Genomic DNA, 26,715 nt, shown 5'->3' on the forward strand with positions numbered 1-26,715 from the left:
GCCTAAGTGGTTAGAATGAAAGTCAGGAAGAACATGGTAACAGAGAATAGCTTATATTATAATGGGAGTGACTGAGAAGGGAGCAGGATTTGTATTTCAGCCTAGCATATTAGATGGACAAATCAAACAGACTTCTAGAGGCATCATTCTCTTCTGCAAGCCATGCCAGACTAACTTTTGTGTCACATGAAGAATGACTGGCAAGTCCAGAAGTATTTTTAATTATTTTTTTCTAATTGACATTAAGCCAACTGTTCAAGTGCAGCTATCTGAAATAGGAATTTAGTTTGTTGTAAAATTCAAATAAAAGGTTTTGCTGAGTTATGAAATCTCTACTGAAGAGTTTGATTTGGAAATGTATTACAGGAAAACTTTCTGAAATGTAGCAAATACTTTGAAATTCTCTATGTATGAATACACTTCTATGTTTTTATTCTCTGTAGGCTAATTTAGCAATTCAGGAGAAACGCCTAACCAGTGCTATGCTGGATCTGCAGAAAGCTCAAGAAGAACTGGGAGCCAAGCAAGAAGAATTAGATATTGTGCAGGCAGAGTATGAAAATGCAATGAGAGAAAAACAGGTGAACTGCCCTTCACAGAAAAGAAGTTTCTACTCTTGCTTTAAGGAACACTTAATGTGTGCTTTCAATTTCACTATTATTCCCCGTTGATGGACAGCAGATAAGAGATAGATAGTATTTGAATGCTACTTCTTTGCTTTCTACCTCTCTCCTTTGCTTCTGATCCTCTCCCCTCTTCCCTCCCACCCTCTCAAAAACTATTTTATTTGTATTCTTTATTCAGTGCCTACTACTGTAACTTCAAGTTCCATGTATGCTATATTTGTATGATGTATTTGAAATTCTGAGCAGAATTCTCCAGAATGAAGAAGTATCAAGAATTTTACATACTATTCAACAACTGCACCAAAATAAAAGTTAAGAACAGAAATATTAGAAAGAAATATTGAATCATGTTTCTGGGAGATGTTGATAGTTTGTCCTGATATATTTTTTCCATCTCACTTTCCCTCCTCTCCATGGTGATAGAGATGTTTAAGAATACATTTCTAACCTGCTGTTTATCTACTGGTTTAATGAGGTGTAGAGATTTTTTCTGGCTTATCAGAAATATGACTGTAAACAATTTCTCTTGGTGCATGGTTTTCTCTAGACTTTGCTGGAAGATGCTGAGCGTTGCCGACATAAAATGAAAACTGCCTCGAGTCTTATAAGTGGTTTAGCAGGTGAAAAAGAAAGGTGGACAGAACAGAGTAAAGAATTTGCCATGCAAACCAAGAGGTTGGTTGGTAAGTTTTTATCTCAGCCTTTAAATTTGGAAGCAAGTTGTTTGAAGTATGAGTAGTGAAACTGAAAACATTTGAAGTGTCAAACTTTTCCTTTGTATCTTAGATCTCTGTCTCAAAAAATGAAGGTAATTGTTTTAATTTCCTTGCTAAAGCCCTGTTAGGTGAAAAATAAATATAAGGCTAAAGTTCATATTAAAAAAAGAAAAGATAATGGACACTGTGAATGTGGTGACACTAAAATTTTAACTTTACTGATATTTTTAGGAAACAGTCCAAAGAGAGGGATGTGTTAGCAGCCCCAATAAAATGTGTATAACTGAGAATAAATGTTGAGGTGAGGAAGACTGATACTCAGGCACTGACATTTATATGTAGAAATCAATATTTTTAACTGTGGTTACTTATGTTCATAAGAATTTGCTTCTTAGAAGGTCATTATTATTTTTTAAATTTGCACTTGTAAACTAAAGTACTTTTGTAATAAATAATTGGTTCATTAGTTAGATCAATAAATGAAATTTATCTCGTCATTTACTGTGGGCTGAACTCTGCTTTTTACCTTGAAAGGCTACAAAAAGCAGCCTTGTTGTATGGGTTGTATTATAGTAACTAGGTGGTGTTTTATTTGCTATTATAATACATACATGTGTATTAACTTATTAAAAATCTGGGGTACCTTCCCCTCAGATTTATCCTTTTTCTTTTATAGATAACTTGAAAGTTTCCCAAAAATGCCATGGCTCAGTATAAAAGTATGATATCTTCTCCAGTTTAAATTTTGCATTCTTACTTCAGAGTTACAAAACCCTCTCAAACTATGGTGTCATGAAATTTAGGGGGAAAATTTTGAAACTGAACAGAAGACTAAAAGTTGTCACACTTAATACCTCCATAATGATGTCTCTGACAGTTTTCATTACCAGTACTCATCACTGTAATTGATTTACAGCAATTTAATTGAATTAGTACTTATAAGGGGTTCCACCCCACCCCACCCACGACCCTCCCCAACACTTGCACTCCCAATTGTTTAAGCCTGTTTTTATGAGTGCACAAGGAAATGATGGAACTATGAGTTATTGACTAAGTCCTCTCTGCCATGTCCTGCTTGTGCAGGATCTGGCGTTTGGAATAGCGTTACATGTGTGTTGAGTTGACCTTAAAAAGCTGCCAGATGCTCATCTCTTGATTCCTACAATTGCATAGTAAGAACAAAGTAAATGCCGCCTCCACTGAAATGTAGCATTGCCATGCCATGCAGTGAGCCTTGGTAAAAAAGATTGATTTGCCTTCTTTATGGGTCAAAGTGTGTTCTTCAGTTACCAGCCAAAACGTGTAGCCACTAGTGAAGGAAACAGCTTGTTCATTAATTGAATTGGCAAAGTTGTAATGCTTTGGTTTGTTTTGGTTTTTTTTTTTCTTCCCTTTTCTCTTTGAGGTGATGTACTCTTGGCTACAGCATTTCTGTCCTATTCTGGTCCTTTTAACCAAGAGTTCCGCAGTCTGCTGTTAAATGACTGGCAGAAGGAAATGAAAAGCAGAAAAATTCCTTTCTGTAACAACTTGAACCTCATAGAAATGTTGACTGATGCTCCAACTATCAGTGAATGGAACCTGCAAGGTTTGCCAAATGACGACTTATCCATACAGAATGGAATCATTGTCACTAAAGCATCTCGTTATCCTTTATTAATTGATCCACAAACACAGGGTAAAATTTGGATTAAAAATAAGGAAGGAAGAAATGACCTTCAGGTAATTGAAATGCTTGTGCTTTCATAATCCCTGAAAATTCTTAGGATACAAGCATTACGATTCATTGATTTGCCTAAATTAGGAAATGACATTTATACAAAAAGTCTGTTTTTGAACATAAAGAATATCTCAGATATATTTTAGTGGATTTGAGATTTGACTAGAAGTGGAAGTGTATCCTTTAGCGGCAGTGACTCAGTTTGTTTAATGAATTTATTTTAATGGAACATAAACTTTGGAAAATGGGCTGCATGGGTGATGTTTGGTAATAAACATGTTTTCAAAATGAACATGTTTTCAAAATAACGTGTTAGGAGAAAAACACCGACTAGTTGATTAACACAATTTCATGTAAGTGCTTATAAATGAAAAATCACGGCAAGATATTTTTTCATCTTTTAATCAGAAATTATTGTTAATTTTTGTTGTCTTAGTATGGATGTCAGCTGCTAAGTGCTCTGCATATATACAGGGAAGATGTAGTGCTACAATGTACAGTCTGAGGCAAGATACACAAATTCAATTCAAACAAGAAAATATGAGGAATTCTTGCAATTATGATTACACCAATAAACCAACTTTAAAAAAAATCCCTGAAATTCATAAAAGTAGTTTGAGGTGTGATAATAGAGTGGCTCTGTGAATATAACTACCACTTTCATGCTGATTGCTACCTAGATGCAGAAACCTTTAATGGTTGCTTAGTTATGATAAAAATGGTTAAAGTTTGTTTACAGCTTTAATAAAGTCTAAGCTGAATGTGCTTTTTGAACATGTTGAAAATCCCTATTATACTGAGGACTATTTAAAGCAAAGACTTATTAAGGTCCTGTTCCATATAAACCTCTACTTTTCAAGGGTGAAAAAAACCACAGAAAAATACTTTCCTTGGAATTGACCCTGCTGCAGTTTGACTTGGAGATATTATCCAAGATAAAATTGAAGGTGCTAAAAGGTTCCTGTGAATTTTTCCTGTGAAATTCTTGAGTAGTTGCACTCATAGGATATCAGAATTGGAAGTGCTCAGCACTGCTTTGCTTCTACCTTTGCAGCTGAAAAATAGAACTTTGCATTCCGTGAGATCTGGCAATAGGGTATGCTGATGTTACCTTTCCTTGAGCTCACAATCTGCATTAATACTAGTCTACTCACAGGATCATTGCTTTTGGCAGTACTCTAAAGGAAATGAAATAATTTATAAATATAAAGCTAAGAAAAAGACTGGTAAAAGGGCATAAGGTATTGCATCTATGTTTTCAGATCACTTCTTTGAATCACAAGTATTTTAGAAACCACTTAGAAGACAGCCTTTCTTTGGGAAGACCTCTTTTAGTAGAAGATGTTGGAGAAGAGCTGGACCCAGCACTTGACAATGTTTTGGAAAGAAACATCATTAAAACAGGTTCAGCCAACAAGGTAAAAATAAAATGAGTGAGCAGGCATATGGAAATTCCCCTTTCCTCCCTTCCCCTCCCCACAACCTCTCCTTAGCAAAATAACTCCTAATATATATAGGACTGTAAAAAAATTAAACTCATTTAAACTTGATTAATGTTAATGAAAAAAAATAAGGTAGGGTTTAAGTTCACAAATGGTTAATATATCTAATGCATAGAGTTCCTTATTCCTTTGCTTATGACAATTTTTAGAAGTTGAAATAATTTTTGAATGGTCCTTGACTGTTCTCAACAAATTGCTTGCATCAGATGTATGATTTAAAACTGAATTTTTATGCCTTTAAGCAGAAAAATGTAACCTTTTTTCCTATATGCAGTATCTGAAAAAGTGTGTATTGGCTCTTAATATTTCAAGACTTGTTTTTAACATTTTTCTTGAGGTCAAAGTTGGTGACAAGGAAGTGGATGTTATGAATGGCTTCAGACTTTACATTACTACAAAACTGCCAAATCCATGTTACTCTCCTGAAATTAGTGCTCAAACCTCCATCATTGACTTTACTGTAACAATGAAAGGTCTTGAAAATCAACTCTTAGGCAGAGTCATTCTCACAGAGAAGCAGGTAAAAGAATTGATTGTATCTCTTTTCCTGTCTGTAGTTCTTATATTACCTGTAGAATGTTTTACTTTAATTTATTACTCTCTATTCCCATATTGCAAGGTAACTTTCTGGCTCTCTCTATTGTGATTATTCCTAATATAACCTATTTGTAATGGTTTAAAAAGTGGCACAGAAGCAATTGACTCATTCATGTGGAAGTTTCTCTGTCTCTTTATTGTTGCAACTTTACTGTATTAACCTTATTTTTCCTGCCTCAATGAGTTATAACCTCATGAGAATGGCCTGTGAAAAGCAAAAGGGCCTGAAATAAAAACTGATGTTCTTCTGTCTACAAACCCTGGAGCTCATGGCAACATAACCTAATACAAAGAATTCAGACTTAGTTACTTCCTTGCTCCAAGGGAAAATGGGCTACCTACTGACATACCTTTTGGCATTGCAGATATATTAGTTGAGGAAGTCCAGGTTCAAGATGCCAGTCCCAATCAACCTGCAGTTCTGGAGGGAGGCTGATTGGTACCTTTTTGACTATGGAACAGCTAATCCCTGTAGCTATAAGGTCAGGCAATGTTCATGTCATAAGAAACGCTATGCAGCTATGACTGTGTATTGACTGGTGTATTTGCTAAGATTTTGGCCATAGTTCCAGTTTACCTTCGCTAGAGAGGAATGACAGGAGTATCTTTGTTTTCTTATTGTGGCATCTGTTGAGGTTCTCCCGCCCTTCCAACACCTCCCTCTTCCCCGCCAGTGTAAGATTTTTCTTTTTAATAGACTCAGTCGTCTTGCTCACATTGAGTAGTTGCATTTCATTCCCAAACAGTGCATGGACCTCATGAGAGAAATCACACTCAATCTGTTAAGGTCTGCTTTTTGTCAGACAGCTTCATTGCACCATCAGCTTCTCTTCAACCACTGACAACTTGTCAACCCACTATGTAATGAAATTATCACTGTCTATCTAAAACACACTGTGATGTGTATATTCACAAAGCCTTATGCCAAACTTCACTTCCTGGGCCATGAAATACAGTGCATTCCTCCAGGAGACAGTTAGTTTATCAAATTCCTCCAGTCATTGCTGTTGCTGTGTGCTTGCTTGGAGGACACAGAAAAGGGAGGAGCTTGACTTTTCTCAGAGGAGTGAAGAAGTAGATGGAGAAGTAACACTCAGGCTGGAACATGAAGAATTCTGATTAGATATTAGGGAAAAAAAATTACACCCAAGAGTGGTCAAACCCAGGAGCAGATTAATCAAGGATTTTGTGGAATTTCTGTTCTTGGAAGAGTTCAAACTTCACCTGGACATTGCCCTGAGCAACCAAGCTGTTTAGGTCCGAGCAGTGATTGAAATAGTTAATTTCTAGGTGCCTTCCAAATGAAAATGATTCTACTATTCAATGGCCTCTTTGTCATTAAGTGGAAATGTCTAATAAATGGACATAGGAGGCTTTCTCTACCAGCTTCCCAGAGTGTTATACTCACTACTGTTTTGTTTGAAACCACCTGGGAATATTTCCTCTAGGGAAATGACAAGCAGACCACTTGACGGGGAAGGGACTTTTTACAGAATATACTTACCATGCTGCAGTTTTCTTGGCCTCTGTTTATACACCTTGTGGTTCAAGGTTTCCTGTGGAGTCAATTTGAATACATCACACCATCCAAACACTTTCCTGTGATGTCTAATGATACATCTTTGGGAATTTGGGGTTTCCCACTAAAGTGTCTGGATTCTCACTGAGATTTTTAGCCTTTGGTAGGAGACTGGTGGAATTATTTTACTGTGAGACAGATTGTCAAATGATTTGAGCAGTATGACTGCTTTGGGATATCCAGTGTTACAATGCACGTGTGGAATTTCTGTCCCAGAAAAAGAAGAGATTATTTATTTGAAATCAGAATTCTTCAAGACTTTGATGCACATTTCTATCCTTTTTCCCATTCTACCATCTCTTATATGGTTCTGGTCTTAGACTGAACGAGGTTTAGACCTCCAACGAGAAAAAGAAGTGTTTACAGCATGGTATTTAAAGTTTCTGCCAAGTCTGACTCTCTGTTGTCTGCTATGCCCATTAAAATAATCTTTGTCACATATATCTCACAGAATTAATTGTTTACTGATAGGAATACTGGTAGTGATTTCTTATTTTCCACCAGAATTGCAAGATACCAATTGCAAGATAAAAGTGAAGCATAAGGTCAAGGGCAGCTGGTATATCTGTTTAAATTTGATTCTACTATATTTCTTGGAATAATAGGATTTGAGAGATTTGATATATGTCTGAAGGTTGTATAACTTATGATATTTTAATTATATTGTTATTTTGATAGATTGGCTGTTATGTAATTTGACAAAAAAACTTGTTTATTTAATGTCAGAGGTAAATCAGATTAGTAGTGGAGTTATAATATACAAGAACTCTACGGCTTTTTGAATTTTTGCATTCATATATCAAGATTTTTGCTGGAAAAAGGCTCAAGTTTTGTAAGGAATAGTTGATGCAAATTCCTTTACTTGTGAATCATTTTGTGACAGGATGATATAAGCTATGTAGCAGCTTTCATATTTTATGAATATTAACAAGAAAAAGCATTCTTTGGTACAGTTGGCAAAATGTCATCTGCTTTTGAAAGGAACTCCATAAAACTGGATTTGAAATAGCCTCTGGTGCAAGTTCCTTGAATTCATGTATATGGTAACTTGGCTTATTTTTTCTGCATCCTTGGTGCTATGACTGGACATTTTTGAAGATATGAAGAAAGGTTTACACTTTCTGATCTGTAAAAAGCATTGTAAGAGCTTAATAAATGGATTTTTTTTCATTAAGGTTTTCATCTAGGGTTACTTCCCTTTAGCTTGGTAACTCTGTTTCCAGCTTATTTCTCAGGCTCTTGTGAGGAGAATTACTTTCTGTTTTTATGAAGCATTGAATTCTAAGGTATGTTTAAATTTTTGAACTGAGCTCAGCAAAACATGAAGGATAATTTGGTGCAGTGTGTTAATTATTATATTTAATTGGATGGTGACTTTCTTTCAATGCTATTCTTTAAAAAAAAGTTTCTGCTTCATCAAGCTTGCATGAAAAAAATGCTTCATGAAACTGTTACCTGTTTTTCTTCAGTTCCATGAAGCAGCAGTTGATTGAAATTCAGATAACTGTATTTTCTTGTCTATTTTCATCAGTTTTTGTCAGAATCTATTTAATAAGTTATGTTGTAGTTGCATTTTTCTGAAATGATTGTCCCACTAAATATTTTCTACCTGATGATGATTATGATGTTTCAATATACCAAGAAAAAACTCTAAATCTGATAATAAGATGATTCTTCTTAATTTTGTTTTTAAGGTAAAAGGTCATTCTTTAAAACAAATAAGTGCTTGAATTAGGAATGAAGGAGGAGAATGTAGGTTGAGAAGACCAGAAGTTTAGAATGTGGAAAAATAAAAAAGCAATTTCAGAAGTTCTAATAGTTTTTCAAAGCTGTATAAATGAAGGCTACTCCAATGGGGGAGTAAAGCCTTTCCTTAAGCCTTGATAAGGGCTCAGGTCCATTATGTCTCTAGTGCTATATGAGAGGTCATGTATTTCTTAGTGCTGTCCCTATTTCTTTGGACTATTAGCAGCCAGTAAGCAGCATGGAAATGGACTTGGCAATGACAGAGTAAACACAGAACTTCCAAGTTTGGAGAGACATTGTTAAAATTATTTAGGTGACCTTTGTAAACTTTGTGAAGTATTTATCTAGACAGCAAATATTTCTACCAACTGGCTCAGTTACTGTTCATTTATAAGATTCATATTAACCTTATCTTATGAAAAACTCTTAACCTATTCCCTCTCTTTCTTTTCTTTTTACTTCACCGTACTGAAACATTTAGTTATATTTCAGTAAAGGATTTTTATCTCTGAGGGACTAATTTATATTAAGTTTTTAAAGGTTAATTTTAAGAATGAACTGAAAGGACTGTTATAGCTGAAAAATATTTTTCTAGAGATTTCAAGTAGCTGGTTTTTTAATGTAAAACTCTTGATTAACAGTTATCCATCTTCTATATTTGGGTACTGGGAAAGAATCTAGGTACATAAAACATCCAGATTATATTACTAAATGTATAAAATAAATAATTTTAGTGAAGTAACTCAAGTTCTACATACTTAATAAATGAAGCATTTTAGTGAGAGGCTGAAATTATCCCTGTTTGATAGAGGAGTATTGGCACTTCTTGAAATATATGATGCTTGATTTGATGACTAAGCATGGCTGTTGAGACTAAATTTTCAATATGGCAATTGTAAAGCAAGGCATAAATGACGATAAGATTACATGGAGGGGAATAAAATCCCATATCTGGAATGGTGTTTGCATTTGTCTTTTCTGAAACAGAAGACAAACAATTGTGAACTTGTTATTCTTTTAGGGCATTATACATGCATCTTCCATAATGTTTGTAGAAATCATTTGTTAATGCCTACTTATGTAGGAGGTTCAGATTCCGGCAATATATCTTGTGTTAGAAATACCACTGGAATTCTTTCCCCAAATTAATTCAGTTAGTCTTGACCTACACTGTTTTAGTAGGATCAGTATTTTTAAGCTAAATTTTTTTCTTATTATTTTTGATTGCTCTTCTTTTTCCCAAATATTACCATGTAATCCAATAGGAATTAGAGAAAGAAAGAACTGACCTTATTGAAGATGTGACTATGAACAAAAGGAGGATTAAAGACCTAGAAGATAACCTTCTATTTCGACTTACAAGCACTAAGAGTTCTCTGGCAGATGATGAGACTCTACTAATTGTATTGAGTAACACTAAGAAGACTGCTGAAGAAGTAACACAGAAACTGCAAACTTCTGCTGAAACTGAAGTACAGATCAATTCAGCCCGCGAAGAGTACAGACCTGGTGAGTGAAGGTAGTCAGAGAAGACAAATAGCTGGATCATATATTTAGAACATCAATACTTAGAGTAAGAGAAATTGTAGGATGAGATCAAGAAGACCAAAATTGGTGGGAGAAACCTGTGTTTTCCTGTAAGTAAAATGTATCCAGGAGATGTCATATTGAGCTATAATGGAGAAAATATTCAATGCTATGCCTCAGGCGGAATTTACAAAATTGAGTGAATTGCTTTCTCTATAGACTTCTCATTGCTCCATAAACAAGCATATCAGTCATTAGGGTGTTTAGGTAAGTATATGTTTGAGTTCAACATGGTGACATTCTTTTACAGAGCTTATATAACATTAAGTACTCTCTATATCTGTTCTGATGAATGCTTCACCATTTATCCTTTGGTTATTATAGTCAACAAGTTTCATGAGTCTTTTAACTGACAGGTAATAATATGAAAAAAAACAGGGGAAAAAATAGCTCTCTGTAATGGTCTTCATTCTATGAAATGCGTAAGATGGTACAGTTAGGGTACCAGAAACAGTGCAGATTTTGTAAAACCTTTGCATTTAAAACTGAATGACTACTGAAAAGAAGTTAAATCAGTGCTGGGTAAGTTAAATCAATATAGCTCATTTGACTTTTTTATGAATCTTGTAAAAGTCTGTAAAAGAAATTTGTTTGGACACTTAAACAGTATTTTAAACAGCCATAACTTTTATGTGTTCTGCTGATGATCTCAATATTGCAGATCTCCAGACACACTTGTATTTGAAAACTGGACTTTACATAGTTTGTTCTAGTTACATAAAGGATTTTTTCCCCCTGATGTATACATGAGGATAAAATGAATGATTTTATTATTTTTCTGGCAGTAAAGAATGGAGAAACTCAAGGATCTTCAGTTATCATTAATGTTAAAATCAGTGTACATGTTTTGGGGAGTTAAAGTTTTCTGCTCTGCATTTCCACTTTGAACAAACTTTTCTTTCCTGCTCTTTAGTTGCAACTCGAGGCAGCATCTTGTACTTCCTTATCACTGAGATGAGCATGGTCAATGTCATGTATCAGACATCACTTCGACAGTTTTTGGGGCTTTTTGACCTCTCCCTAGCCAGGTAATTTAGCTAGCAATAACTACAATTTGTATTTACCCAGTCCTGCATTTGCCTGTAGCACAGTAAAGATTTATTGTAAACTAAAATCAGAAAGAAGACTCTTGCTTCTTACAATCTTGACCAGGAATTGTTAGCTTAAATACCCATAAAACTTTGTCAGTTAGCAAGGTAAAAACCCTTCTAATGTACTTACAGTCCTTCAAAGTTTTAATTAGATAATTAAAAACCATTATACTGCATTGATTTTCAGCTGGGCAAAAAGACTGGATTAGAAAGGATTTTTCTGTTGTTGCGGTTCCTTCAATCTAAAAGCTGTTGCCAGCTTGCTGGCTGACATTCTGTTTGTGATCTATTATTTTTCATGTGTTGAAAATACTGAACTGTGGCCTTTTTCCTTTTGCATAGTATTCCCTTTTGTAAAGCCTAAGAAATCAACTTTCAATTGCATATCTTTCTTTTAATAGGTCTACCAAGAGCCCTGTTACCAGCAAGAGGGTTACCAATATTATTGAACATATGACATATGAAGTATTCAAATATACTGCCCGAGGACTCTATGAGGAGCATAAATTTCTTTTCACATTACTGCTTACTTTGAAGATTGATATACAAAGAAACAGAGTGAAGCATGAAGAATTTCTGACACTTATTAAAGGTGGGAACTGTGAATAAATTATAAGAAGAGCACATTATTATTATAGAAAATTTATGTATTTGTATCTCCTAGCCAGCATGCTCCTTCCTTTCGCATATGAGAAGCCAGTCAATTGTAAGAATGCATGTTTATCATTCTGATCTGGTGACAGACAACATTGTATGGCAGTTCTAATTTATAGCAGCACACTGAATATTGAATATCTTTGTAATCATGAGAATTTGAAAGGAATATTGTTGTCTGCTGCTCAAATACCATCAGGTATATGTTTAACTTAGAAAAACCATTATTGTATTAACATGTTAGGGTAACTGCAGCAAATAGGAGCAGAAAATGATGCTAACATTTTAAAAGAACATCAGAGTCTCAGCTGCATGTGACAAGGTCATGGGTTTGGTTTTAACTCCATACAAGCACTGAGTTCGCTTGAAAGTTTGGATCAATTTTGTATTACCTTTTCAAGAGACTTAGTTTTCCAGAGAGCATTTTATTTATGGATTATATGTGTGAATTTTTCCATGTTGAATCTTTGGAATATCTTTTCCCAAAAAGCCTTTATTTCCAGCCACATTGCACAAAAAACTAGTAAAACCTCAAAATATAAATTGGGAATACTTCTGTTTAAGCTACATAGTATTAAAAAAATAAGATAAACTAACCAAACTGCAAACTCAGCTCAGTCAAATATGGCATGGTTTTGTAAGGTAGAAAACTCCTGTAACATCATGATTTAAAAACTGGATTACGAATACAATTTCCCTCTTATTTTGTTTATTTTTCTTTGTCTCTCCAACAGTACTAGTAACTAATTTCAATCTCTCGCAGGTGGTGCATCCCTAGACCTTAAAGCTTGTCCTCCTAAGCCAGCTAAATGGATTCTGGATATGACTTGGTTGAACTTAGTGGAGCTCAGTAAGCTTGAAGAGTTTTCAGATATTCTTGATAAGGTACGTAAGGGCTTTTGAAAGTTGATCTCTTGTTTAAGAAGTAATTGTCTGGTAGTAATCAAACCATATGCTGGTAACTGGTTTATTTTATGGAAGAGAAACAAAAGTGACAGCAGATAGCCACAGTTATGGCCCTGACTGCTTAGCAACCTATGTTGTTATAAAAACTCAAACACCCACAGGAAAATAAGAAGAGTGTAGAGTGTTCACACTTTATAAAATTATATTTTTGGATTGGGATTCAACTTGCCATTACCCAATTAATACTTTACAACTTTATTTTTATTCTGGTTATTACATTATCTTGCATCCCTGTTGTGCTTTCTTACACTGTGTTTTATGATGCTTCTCCCAGTATGTCTCTACATGGAGTAAATGTTAGGAGAAGGTACATTGATGTGGAGAGCAGTTATGTACTTGCTGTTCTAAAAGCTATGTCTGTGCCTAGCTATTCATATTCTGACATAGCTATGCTATTAGATCAGAATATAACATACTGATTAGTAGCTCCTGTTTTCAGAATATGAATACTCCAGTGTGCTGCATTCTACAATAGCATACTTATAATCTGAAATTTTAACCTATAATTTTCAATAGCCTTATTAAATTTGTGGAAGAATGTCTCTAGACAAATGCCTGGGTGTAGATTTCATATCTCTGACTGTCATTAAAAGTTTGTGACCTAGTGGCACTGCAAATAGGACTTGTCTGTTTAGTAATATTTACTTCTTTGATGGTATAATTGCAGATTTCCAGAGAAGAGAAACAGTGGAAAGTCTGGTTTGATAGCAAGAATCCCGAAGAAGAATTGGTTCCTAGTGGCTATGGTCAATCTCTGGACTCCTTCAGACATCTTCTTCTTATCAGATCTTGGTGTCCTGACAGGACCATAGCTCAGGTATATTTATATAGCCTACATGGTCTATTCAGGTATCACTAGAGTAATAGTTTTCAGATTGCAAGTTCGTGCTATCTTATATCATGCTAAACAACTTTTTGTAATGGACCTTTACATCTTATTTTCCAAAATTCTTTTCAGACCAATTTGTATTTGTTACAAGGGCAGTGATAAAAAAATTATTCCAATATATTGAAAAAACATTATCCCCTGTGGTGATTTCTGCTGGAAATATGTGTTTATCCTGATCTGCTTTATTAGCTCAGAAGATACTTTTGGCTGTCCTTGCTTACTCACTAGAATTTTAGAAGTGTCCCCGTGTTAGACTGAAGTAAAATATTTTAATGAACTTGACTGGCTGAGGGAACATTGAAAACTATTTAATTGAGAAACTATTTCTTGCATGGAAGAATTAGAGCCTCTTCAGAAAAATCTTTAATAAAGTCTCATCTATTAAAAATGACTGAACTGAAATTTATTAAATAGACCTTTTTTAAAGAAAAATAATCTTCTAGGAGCCTATTTTTAACTTTTATGTTCTTCTCCAGTACAAAACAACAAAAGTTATAAAATTACTGGCAATTCAGAGAAATTAATGATGATTTACTGAAATTGGAATGCATCACTTGAAGTGTGGTATTAATTTTATTGATGCATATCTTTAGACATTGTGATTGGATTCAGAGAAAATCTACCAGTCATTGGTGTAACTGCAGTCAATAGGTTTAGCAGTACTGTATAAAGAATCTCTGTGATGTCTGCTATGTGTCTGAAACAGATTGCACAAGATTAGCTCCTCCCTGCTGTTAATGGGGCAAGGTAAACTTTCATATTTCGATGGTTTTATGAAAACTGATAGTTTATCAAATGTTTATTGCTGAATGTCTTTTGTCTCTGAGAGGTAAGCCAGAGGTATTAAGGGAAAGATTTATCTAAGACAAGGGCTGTGGGGGGGAAAGAGTACAAGAAAGATCATCTCAGACTGTTTGAAAGAGCCTTTTCTATTTCTTTGTGAAAAACAACAATAATCTAGAATTTTTAAAGATAAATAAAGAAGGGATAAGAGATGGTTTTAAACTGTTTCCTTGGATTGTCTACTTAGTGATAATTATTTTAATCATTACTACTGTTAATTCATTGCTTATTTAACTGTGGAAGGGAGAAAGGCCTAAGCACTTTGAAGCCCTTCTTTAGTCTTTTTCTCCTATTTTTCTAGATTTTGATGCTAAAAGTTACACTATCTAATGGAGATATCCTTAAATCAGTAAAAATCTTCTAAAGTTTTAGAGAAATTATTTTTATTATGCACTAATTATAGTTATTATATATAATTATAATTATTATATAAAATACATGCATTTATTATATTACATATATTACATATATGTAATGTAATAATTATTTTTTTAAAAATAGCTGGTTGTAATAGGCTATAAGAAATAACACCTTCAAAGACGGTATGATGTGTTGACATGTAAAAATAACTTGTGTATGTGTATTTTAGATAAAAATTTTTAGCAGCCTTTGGTCTTCAGTTGACTTTTTGGTAGGATTTACACTGGGAAGAAAACAGTATAAAATGGTTAGGTCACCAGTTAAACTTACCCTTTTTAATATAGGCAAGAAAATATATCACTGACACTATGGGGGAGAAATACGCAGAGGGAGTCATCTTGGACTTGGAGAAAACATGGGAAGAGTCAGATCCACGTACTCCCCTCATATGCTTTCTTTCCATGGGCTCTGATCCTACGGACTCAATTATTGCTTTGGGAAAAAAACTGAAGATGGAAATGTGTTGTGTTTCCATGGGCCAGGGGCAAGGAATCCACGCTCGTAAACTTCTACAGCAGACAATGGCTCATGTAAGCAACAAAAATCTGAACGTTTTTCTCTCCGTACACTTAGAAATAAAAATACTGCCATTAGATAATGTTGTTTGGTGGGTAGTTAATGCTGATACAAACCACTACATTTATTTATATGAGAGTCCTAAGCAAGAGAACTGTATTTTCACACTCCTTCAATTTGCCATAACAAGCTTCTTGATACTCTGCAGATGCTTTTCATTGAAAATGGAGTGCTGTTCATATAAAATGGAGTTTTTATAGTTGATTGCAGACAGAAAAATGTAGCTGAATTGATTTTCTTTTGTTGTTTTTTGGTTATATTACCAGTAAATATTCTTCTGTAGGCATTTCAGATTATATTTTCAGTTTTTTATTTTTAGTAATATGGATGTATTTTGTTAAATGAAGAAAATGAATTCCAAATATGCTATTGATAGTTACATAATCTTGAAAAAAACAAGGTAGTATAGCAAGCTATTCCATGTTGCTGTAGTCTGAATTTGTGTTTGTGAGGGACAGCCTGGTAGCACAGGCATTTTACAGAAAGAGGAATTAAAGAACAAAACTATCTATATGAGAAAGGTGAGATGTTCCAATTTGGCATGCTTTGCACATCAGATGATGCTACTGCTATGCCTGCTGATGGAAAAATACTGATCTTACTCTCCTGTGCTATGAGCTTCTTTTTATAAACTGTTTTAGTTCTGCTTCAGATTCTTGTTTGATAACTTCTCATAAGGAACTAATTTATCAATCAAATGAGAAGAAAACCATTCAAAAACAGGAAAAGAGCACCTTTTGTTTAGTTAAGAGAAATGCAGTTACATTCCCTCACTGTCTCACAAGGCCTCTTAGTGAAGAGGTATATGAGATGCCCATGTGAGAAATATGGTAATTCATATAAGAAAGTTTGACATCTATTGATTAGTAGCAATAGATTAGTTATGTATGCTTATTTGGTTATTTTCTAAGCCTGGGACCCTTGTGAGGATCAAGGTTTAGCAGGTTGCTCTATCCAGCTACTCCTGAGCTCCCTTATGTAAGTCAAAATTTATCAGTTTCTATCAGCCCTGTAGTCTTGACAAGGTGTATTTTAAATGTATTGAAATGGAAAAGGTAGAGACTATTTGAAAAGACCAAATGAGACAAGTAGGAACACTTGTTCAGGTGAAAAAAACCAAATAAGCTAACACCATCTTCAGAAGAAACCCCCCACAGCTTAGGTCCCCTCAAGGAGTAATTTCAGTTTTTGGACAACATTGATAATTTTTAAAATTCTGTTGTTTGACACTAGGGAGGTTGGGCACTTCTGCAAAACTGCCACCTTGGACTTGACTTTCTGGATGAGTTAATGGACACTGTAATAGAGACAGAGACTGTTCATGAAAGCTTTAGACTGTGGATGACAACTGACATTCACAAACAATTCCCCATCACCCTTCTTCAAATGTCAATTAAGTTTACCAATGAACCACCCCAAGGGCTCAGAGCTGGACTAAAGAGAACATACAGTGGTGAGTACTAGAATGGTAATGACTTAAAATTACATTTTGGGCTGTGATGCTATTGTGTGGTCATGTTAAACTGGTAGTAAGTGTAAGCTAGTATGAGGAACTGTTCACAATGATGCCAGGGCAAATCTTAGTTTTTGTTTTGAAAATTAAGAAGATTTGCTGATGTTCTGTGGTCAGAACTAATTGAATAGCAAAACAGGCAATGCCTTTTCTTTTCTCACACGTTGGCTTCTAGTATCTCAATTCAAAGTGTTTGAATTTTTGATATTCTGTCTTTTGGCAGAAAAATGATATGGTTGGCTGTCAAGTGCTCTTTACACTACATAAAATAAAGGACAAAGAGTCTGTGCAGAAAGCAGCTAGATGTGAATCCAGCTATTAGTAAATTGTGGGTTTTTTTTTCCCTGAAGTTTACTCTTTTAATCTGAGCAATTTAATAACATGCTATAAACTGTCTCCAGCACAGAACACTTTGTAGGACAATAATTTACCCTTGGGAGAGGCAGAGAGCCAAGTGAATATTTCTAGAGTGATATTTTAGCAGTGGTTTGAAGTAATTTTGAAAAAGACAATTACAGTGATTCTCATAAAGCCCATTTGAATCAATAGGTGTCAGCCAGGATTTATTAGATGCCAGTAAAGTGGTGCAATGGAAACCACTGTTGTATGCTGTAGCCTTTCTGCACTCCACTGTTCAGGAAAGACGCAAGTTTGGCTCTCTGGGTTGGAATATTCCCTATGAGTTTAATCAAGCTGATTTCAATGCTACGGTGCAGTTCATTCGAAACCACTTGAATCGCATGGATACCAAGAAGGTAATGAATGATTTTCTGGGAAAGGTGGATTAAGAAGATGGATCTTTCTAGTAGTGGAATGTATGTAAATGCTTCCTAATAACTGAACTACAAGAGTGATTTTAACTTATTGTTTTTTCCACAAATATTCAATATTTCAAGTGTATCTGTCTCTACAGCAGCAGACTAAGTCTTCTAATCCAGTGCATGTTAAATTTCTGTATTAACCTCTACACTAAAAAAAAAAAAGCCTTTCCATCCATCTCAGAAATATAAACCTTAGCAGTATCAACCTTCTTTTCAATTCTAATTAAGTAAATTAATTAAAAAGGGATATTTCAAATAGTCTTTTGTTTAAATCTATTTTGAGTAAAAATAAGCTTTGCCCCCCGCACCTGACTTTACAGCATGAAGAAATCAAAAATTTTTTTAATGATTATACAAGAATGTCTCCTATGTTTCTCACTTTCATATGGTCAGTTGTCATACAGAGAGGTTTGTGGCAGGGCAATTTGCAGTTGGAATTTTAAGTAAAAGGAGAATTCAAATATATCTGTAACCTTGCTATCTTCAAGATGCTCTTGAATTTGTTGGTGAATTCTATTTTGGGAAATCCTTGCAGGTGTTCTGGGAATGCAAGTCTATAATGAAAAAAAGAGTAATAGGAAAGTAACTTTCAAATGGGACAGACATGGTACATCAGCTGTTTTTACTAAGGCAGGTCCAAGTAAATAAGAAGGGGATTAGCTGAAGTCAGTGCTTTCTGCTTGGTTTTAGGGGATCTCTTGGAGTACTGTTTGTTACATGATAGGTGAGATCCAGTATGGTGGTCGTGTGACAGATGACTTTGACAAAAGACTCATGAACACCTTTGTAAAGATTTGGTTCAGTGAAAACACATTCAGTCAGGAATTCAGCTTCTACAAAGGATACAGCATACCCAAATGCACTCTGGTGGATCAATACCTTCAGTACATACAGGTTGGTAAATGACAGCTAATCACTTGTTTCTCATAAGTTCCTGATTCCCCAGAATTTTTCTCTTTTTTCTGAGTACCTGTATTTTGTCTTTCATTCACAGATTTTTAAAATGATTTCTAGCAGTTTGCACATTTATTAGTGACTACTAATTATTGTTATCTATGTTATAATCTTCATGACAGTAATATATATTTTCTTTTTCATGTGTTTTGCTTGTGGGACATACCTAAAGGCACAAATGAAGTCCTGACATTGGGTACAACCTCTTTGAAATAAAAGGTCTAGATATATGAAAGTAAATTTTTTTAATTAAAATAGCCTATAGTTGTTAAAACACCACTTGTTTGGTGTGATTTGGACTGTGGCATGACAAATAGACCACAGCAAGTTATTTGGCTTGAGACTATTTGAAGAAATCTAGCTTGTTACTCAACATAATTGAGGGGTTTTTCCCTGTTGTTTATTTGGTTTTGTTGTATGTTGAGTTTTACATTTTTTTGGTTTTTTTTTTTTTTTTTTTTGGGGGGGGGGGGTTTTTTTTATGATTAGCTTCTAAATCTCCAATTGTACTCTTTTTATATTTTACTATTTAGAGCCTTCCTGCTTATGACACACCAGAGGTGTTTGGTTTGCACCCCAATGCAGATATCACCTACCAAAGTAAAGTTTCCAGAGATGTATTGGACACCATCCTCAGTATTCAGCCTAAAGATAGCTCTGGTGGAGGAGGTGAAACTCGAGAGGCAGTTGTAGCCAGACTGGCTGATGATATGCTGGAAAAACTTCCTGCTGATTATGTACCATTTGAAGTGAGTTAATGACATTCTGGGAAAAACATTTGCTCCATCTTGCCTTTTATGGATTAAAAAAACCCAACAAAACAAACCCAAAACCCCAAAAACTTTTCTAAAAGCATGTTTGAAATAATTCATACAGGAGATACTTTTTTTTTTAAAGAAGTGTGGCCAAGCTATTAATCTTCATAATGAAGTCATTAAATGTGTGCTGAAGTGCTTTTTTAAAAACTTTTTCAAAAATATTAAACCTGTTAATGTTTAAGTTGTCATTTTCACTATGGAGGAGGTATGATCATCAGCTTTTAACTGAAGTTGTTGACACTATAAAATTTCTAGTTATGTTCATGCAGCTGTTTATTTGTTAATTTAATACTTTTGATTAAAGATGTATCAGTGAGTTTGGTTAGAATACAAGACAGCCTGGTATTGTGATAGTTCCCAGGCATTGCTGCTATGTTGAAGCAAAGTAGCTGGGGCAATTTCTTGATTGGTTTGTTCAAGAAGAACCTTGAAACTGCTTGTTGGAACTAAAGCTGAATTCTTTGAACTAAGGTAATCAGCCTACAAGCTCTTTAAGTGGCATCAGCTCAAAGACTAAATCATGACTTGGACTGAAAACATAGCCAGTCTCAGCATCACAGATTTCTCTTGGAACAAATCCTGTGTTTCTCTCTCACACATAATTCAAGGGAGGTGCCAAACTGACCATTTAAGCTCATAAATAAATTATGTTACGTCTCAAAGATCATATTGGGGCCTAACATTGACATAAATCCAATTTTGTTTTTTTCACTTCTACTGAAGGATCTTTGGTTTTCTACCAACAGGTAAAAGAAAAACTAAAGAACATGGGACCTTTTCAACCTATGCACATATTTTTGCGACAGGAGATTGAACAAATGCAGAGAGTTATTTCTTTAGTGAGAAGCACTCTGACTGATCTAAAACTTGCCATTGAAGGGACAATAGTTATGAGTGAAAATCTGAGGGATGCTTTAGACTGCATGTATGATGGAAGGATTCCTGCTAGCTGGAAAAAGGTAGGCGTACAGCACTTGTTCTGGAAAGAAATAAGAAAGCTATTTCTGAAGATTAGATTAAACTGCTAGACTTAGAGTAAACATTTTTATTCAAACTGTGTTTCAGAAGTGTTAACAAGAGCTGTGCAACTGCTGGAATAGATTTTGTGCTAAAATAAACATACCCAAAACAAGCCTTCTTTCATTTATGAAAATTGAAATGAATGTGAAGGATGCAGATACATGCCATTTTAAGAACCCGTTACATATTGGCAGTATGAAAACCCAGGGAGAGGAAAGAAATTTAAAATGTGATGATGGATTTTAAAAATTACCACCCACATTAGTGACTAAGATGGTGTTGATTATTGGACATATATAATTATTGGACATCCTTTTCTGGGTTAAGTAAAGGTGGCCTGTCCATCTTGGACAAAATTAGTGCACTTGGAGTTGGAGTAATAGCCACATAATTACAGAACAGTAGATGCTGGAAAGGACCTATGGAGACAGTGTAGTTTAATCATGCTTTCTAAAGCAGGCTCAGTTAAATCAGGGTTCCCAGGAGTCTCCAGAATCAGGGAGGGGCAACCCATTCCACTCTTTGATCACCTTCACAGTAAAAACCAACCAATCAACCCACAACCAGCCAAACAAACAAAAAACTCCTTAAGTTGAAACCCAATTTCTGTCATTTCATCTTGTTCCCATTGCCTTCTCTCCAATTGCTGAAAAGGATCGGGCTCCATCTTCTTCTGTCCTCCACAGGAGATGTAAACATATTTAAGCCTCCTTTAAGCCTTCTCTTCCCCAAGCTAAACAATCCCAGCTCTCAGCTTCTCCCCATAGAAATTGTTTTCAGGGATAATTAGACCTGTTAACAACAACTGGTAGAAAGAAAAATGTTTTTTTTTTTTTAAAGAAAAAGGTTGTGGGTTTTTTTTGTTGTTGTTGTTTGCTTGCTTTGTTTCTACTGAAAAAGTGGTTTCATGGTAGAAAACCTAGATGTAAACAGATGCTTCACAACACAGCTATATCTCCCCATAGTCCAAGTTCAGTTTTCCTTAGGTTTTATTCAGAAGAATAAAAATGCAGAACAGTCTTACAGAAATCACGTTGGCTTGATATATTGACCTTGGAATTATAAAGACGTATACAATTTTTCTTTTTAGCTTATACAGCTGTCTAACCTTGCAAAAATGCCATAAAATGGACAATTCCGCAGAGACTATTAAAGATGTAAATGCAATAGTAGACATGAATTTAAACAGAGAAAGAATTTCCTTCAGATTTCAGTGGGATGCAAAGTTTAAGCATCAGATTAAAGTTAAGATATGATAGATGGTCTTCATATATGCTTTGCTAATATTACATTGTTTATTACTATGGGAGGATGTAGCTTTTCTTGACAGCAGTATGCTATTTTAATACATGTTTACTGGTTTTAGGCATCTTGGCCTTCCAGTACACTTGGTTTCTGGTTTACTGAGCTTCTAGAAAGAAACCACCAGTTTTACAAGTGGATTTTTGAAAGTCGACCCAACTGTTTCTGGATGACAGGTTTTTTTAATCCTCAAGGATTTTTAACTGCAGTGAGACAGGTAAATTGTTTTTGAAGACTTATTCTGCTTATTTTTTCAGGTACTTTAAAAGTAAAGTGTATTGTCTGATGAAGGATGAGTTTATAAACATGGGAAGATATGTGACTGTCTAACATTTCCTGAGTGAACTGCTCTTCCTTCACACATACTTTCTTAGTATAACAACCACTAATGTGTTAAATTATGTTTCCTGTGTTGACCAAGGCCCAAATAAGTAGAGGCTACCCCACAACATTATTGAGGTAGACTAGAAAAATATTAAGTCTCATGTTTCCATGGCAATATCTCTGAGAATGGCCAATAAGCCCATGAATTTGCCTTTTTCCCCCTCTTTTTTGTTCTGTGTTCAGTACTTACCTGACTGGAGACTGGGCTGAAAAGCTATTCAGAATTAGCCTTATGTTTCTCTGTTGCTGTTCAGTAGCTGATTAAATCTTTCTTCAGGAAGTGGGAAAGACTTTCTTTATTAATGCACAGAAGTATGATATTTGATGTGTTTGCTAATGTATGTATGTTGACTTGGTGATTGTGTTGGCTGCCCAGCAACTTTTTTACTTTAAAAGGAAATAATAAATGCCTGTGTTGATCAGCATAAAGGGACATATTGGAGACAGTAAGCGTCTGGAATGTGTAAAATTATAAAAGAATACTCAGGTGAAAATACAATGGGACCTCAGGAAAATAAAAGCCCAAACTTTTGGAGAAGAGAATGAAGATTTTTGATGTAGGAAAAATATCCCCTCCTACTCTGAGGTTTGGGTAGTGTATTCTAAAATTTCAGGCATGTAGCCTTGGAATTACCTAACAAAATATTTGTTTTGAGTGAACAGTCCTAAACTGGGACTATCTTTTGCATCCAAGCTCATGGAAAAGTTTTACTAGTAGGATCCAAAACAGTTGGAAACTAAAGAATTTTCTGGTTCCGTAAAAAGGAACTGTGGATTTGTAACAACCTAATATGCTAAGTAAATACCAAAGTGAGATTCTGGGCTTTGATGTGCGGTAAAACAAATAGAAATGAGAAAGAGCAAGACCCAGAATGATCACTGAGCTATAAATCTTGAGTTCTTTTAGATCATCCATGTAACTGCAATACAGGGCAAGCATTAATTCCAATTACTTCAAAGAAACATTTTTGAAGCCATTGGAAGACCAGGATAAAACTTGGGTTTGCCACAACTTATTTGCATGGCATAGTAAAGAACTGGGCCACTGAGAGTTGAGTGTTTTCCAGTGCATTAACTGACGGGTTTTTTTGCAGCCTCTTCACATAGCTTTATAGCTGAGTGAGATCTTACTCATTAAGAATACAGTTACTGAAGAGTAGGGGTGCAGAAAAAGGAAGGTAACCCCCAAAAATATGTTTCACTCAGCACATGCAGGTAATGTTTTCTCATCTCATCAAATATGTGAAACTTTTGTGTTCACAAGAGCTGGCTGCCATTGGCATTCAGTGGTTGTGTTTCTTGGTATGGTTTTTAGTTACTTTATATAATAGAAAAAAATTAAAATCAAATATAGTGGAAAAAGCACTGAAAGCTTTCTTGTAGTGCCATGCCATCAGTCCCTTAGAGAATAGTCAGACTTCTGTGAACACGGATATCATAAAGGATTGGTGGGTTTTTTTGTACTGAAGAGGATATTTTGTGACCATAAAAATTTATTTCTAAAAACTGCTGTGAAAAAGGGTTCTGAGCTCATGTGAAAATGTCCCCGCCTAACTTTTGTTTGGTTTGGGCAGGAAATAACGAGAGCTAACAAAGGATGGGCTCTTGACAGTGTAGTGCTGTGCAATGAAGTCACTAAATGGATGAAGGATGATATCACAAGCCCTCCTTCAGAAGGGGTCTACGTGTATGGGCTGTATTTAGAAGGAGCTGCTTGGGACAGAAGAAACATGAGACTGACAGAATCTAAGCCCAAGGTGCTCTTTGAGTTGATGCCAGTTATAAGGATATATGCAGAGAATAACAGTAAGTAACAGTATTGTAAAGGATGTTATTTCCATTGAATTCAACATAATATTTTATTTAACTGCATTAAAATCTTTTGGGCTTGCAGGGATTTAATGAGGCTGTTGCTAATCTTTGTATGCATAGCAAATTTCTTTCAATGGGCAAGACTTCCTAGACTTCCATTGAAAATATGTTTCAGACTTGCTTCATAATTGATAGTAGACACTTTTCCTAATATTTAGATAGGTCTCTACATGTGGTCTTAACGGTGTTAAGAACTTTATAACAGGTAAGCTGTACATATCATATTGACAATATGTATCCCAGATTTAAAATGCCATTTTTCTTATACTTAAACTCTGTGATCTCTGTAGCCCCCATAACCTAAATCTGAATAATCTCTTTCACTCATGCAAAAAATAAATGTTTTGTATATATATATATATATATATATATATATATATATATATATATATATATATATATATGCATGTGTGTATATACAAGAATACAAGATACTCATGGATTATATACAGACACACATCTATATATACATATACATATTGTGTTTATAGATAATATGTTTATATATATACATACATATATATAATGCCTATATTTATAAATTTTTTTTTTCCTGGTCAAGTCTGATTTTGAGCTCATGGAAGCAAGCAAGAGGTGGAGTGAGGTCACGGGAGATGTTTTGTCTTTGAGGCAGTAAAGGAATGAAGGGATGGAAAGGAAACTTATGGGCCTTAAGGAGAGTGCTGTGAGAACATGTAATTTGTCTTACTGTGATGGGTTTTTGCATATAGAATAGGACATGCCATTGAATAGGGATATGAAACAGAATAGAATAATCCACTGAAGAACATAAAATTGGAAAACTTTGTTTAAAAGCATTCTACCTCTAAAAGCAAATCTTGCTAACATGCTATTTTGCATGGCTAATGTTTTATAAAAGGCATGATCAGCAGCTAAGATACTAAATAATGAATACTGAAGTACTGAGCATGACTAGACTACTGTTCTAATTCTGCAGTGAAGTAGTTGATGACTTGTACTCTCAAATACTAAATGTATTTCAAACCAAGTTTGAAAGTTACCAGGTCAAAAGTAGGGAAATTTTCTTTTGGCATAATTCATTGATAAGAAGTAATGTTCAGTGGGCAGATTGAACCAATAAGAACACTAATAACTCTAGAGTGTCCATTTACATTTATTGGTTTGTATCAGTTCCTAGGTGCTCATGTTAAACCTAAAGAAATTTCAAACCATGTATGCTCTTCAGCTGGCAACAGCAAATAGAGAGCAGAGTACTATTGAACTCAGATTCAGTTTTCCATTTGCCTTATGATCATTCCCTTTGGGTCCTGTTTTTTCAACTTTGTTTAATTGCTCTTTATGTCTCTTCTGTCTGTTCAGCTGCAAAAGATCCACGTCTGTACTCATGTCCAGTCTACAAAAAGAGCAGTCGAACAGACCTTAATTACATTGCTGCTATGGATCTTAAAACCCGCCAGCCTCCAGAGCACTGGGTACTGCGTGGAGTAGCACTTCTGTGTGATGTCAAGTAATGCTAAAAAAAAAAAAAATGGTTTCCAGGAGTTCTTTTCTGATTTCAAATGCAAATGCAAACATTATTGTGTAGTTAGATACACAGTGGAGAACACTTCTAAAAATAATATTTCTAAATCATGGACTCCATTATGATTACGGTTATCAATGCTACGTCTTATAGTGACATTAACTTTGATGTCTTTGAAAAATCATGACAAATATTTAGTGCTCCAATCAGTTATCACTTATCACTGTGCATAAGCACTCCTCTTGTGTGCTTAATTTTACCTTGAATAAAGATTAATTGATTTGAACATTGTTACTTTTTGGTAATAAATAAGTAAATACTCTTATGTCAGGACTTACATTCAAGAGGCTAAATGCAAAGCTAGTGGTTTTTTTTTTTAATGTGTGTGTGTGTGTGTATCTATGGAAAACTAAGCTCATTCAAATTAGTTAAAATTCCTCAAGATTATGTTCCAAGATTTATTTCCTAGTTGATAGTTTGCTTGCTGTCTAAATGAAGAAGGTAAGGCTGGAAAAATATCACGCTTTTTTCACTACTTGAACAACAAATTCATTGTGTTGCATAGGAAAACAAGCATCTGACAGCTGCCAAAATTCCTTACTATCTGGCTCAGGACTTATAAATATATAATGGATAAGAAGCAATACATAAGAATGAATGGATACTTCGTGTGCAACTATACAAGAGTTGAGTCTCTTGTCATCAATGTTATTAGCAGATGGGGCTCTCACCTTCCCCTTCCCCTTCCCCTTCTTCCTCTTTTTTTTTAAATGTCCCCCTTTTTTTGCTTATGTGCTGCAGCTTTTTTGATGTGTCACATAGAAAACCTTTCATAGAGGAATTAATCTTAAAAGAGAAATATTATTGGCTCCATTTCATTGGACACTATGGGCCTCACACTTCAAGCATACTTATTTAGTCATCAAAAAAAACAATGTATTTTTGTTGATGAGTTCAGGAGGTCATCTATCTTAGTGGCCCTCTAACCATTCCCAAAGTTTGCTTGTTCAGAAGA

At 34.8% G+C, this 26,715-nt stretch overlaps 1 protein-coding gene across 2 annotated transcripts in view; it reads left to right on the top strand.

Moving 5' to 3' along the window:
- DNAH5 (dynein axonemal heavy chain 5) overlaps positions 1-25,689 on the top strand; it is a 113,736-nt gene extending 88,047 nt beyond the window's left edge. For both annotated transcript variants that reach the window (XM_059852160.1, XM_059852247.1), the window contains exons 61-79: positions 444-581; positions 1,174-1,309; positions 2,748-3,064; positions 4,325-4,480; positions 4,902-5,084; positions 9,752-9,995; positions 10,987-11,101; positions 11,566-11,756; positions 12,582-12,703; positions 13,452-13,601; positions 15,221-15,466; positions 16,746-16,965; positions 17,575-17,780; positions 18,537-18,740; positions 19,334-19,549; positions 20,365-20,577; positions 22,005-22,157; positions 23,899-24,130; positions 25,538-25,689. In XM_059852160.1, coding sequence (XP_059708143.1) covers positions 444-581; positions 1,174-1,309; positions 2,748-3,064; positions 4,325-4,480; positions 4,902-5,084; positions 9,752-9,995; positions 10,987-11,101; positions 11,566-11,756; positions 12,582-12,703; positions 13,452-13,601; positions 15,221-15,466; positions 16,746-16,965; positions 17,575-17,780; positions 18,537-18,740; positions 19,334-19,549; positions 20,365-20,577; positions 22,005-22,157; positions 23,899-24,130; positions 25,538-25,689 — 3,594 coding nt within the window. The remainder of the gene's footprint in view (positions 1-443; positions 582-1,173; positions 1,310-2,747; positions 3,065-4,324; positions 4,481-4,901; positions 5,085-9,751; positions 9,996-10,986; positions 11,102-11,565; positions 11,757-12,581; positions 12,704-13,451; positions 13,602-15,220; positions 15,467-16,745; positions 16,966-17,574; positions 17,781-18,536; positions 18,741-19,333; positions 19,550-20,364; positions 20,578-22,004; positions 22,158-23,898; positions 24,131-25,537) is intronic.
- Positions 25,690-26,715: the final 1,026 nt, after the last annotated feature.

Source organism: Haemorhous mexicanus, chromosome 1 (genome assembly GCF_027477595.1).
Source record: "Haemorhous mexicanus isolate bHaeMex1 chromosome 1, bHaeMex1.pri, whole genome shotgun sequence".
Lineage (NCBI taxonomy): Eukaryota > Metazoa > Chordata > Aves > Passeriformes > Fringillidae > Haemorhous > Haemorhous mexicanus.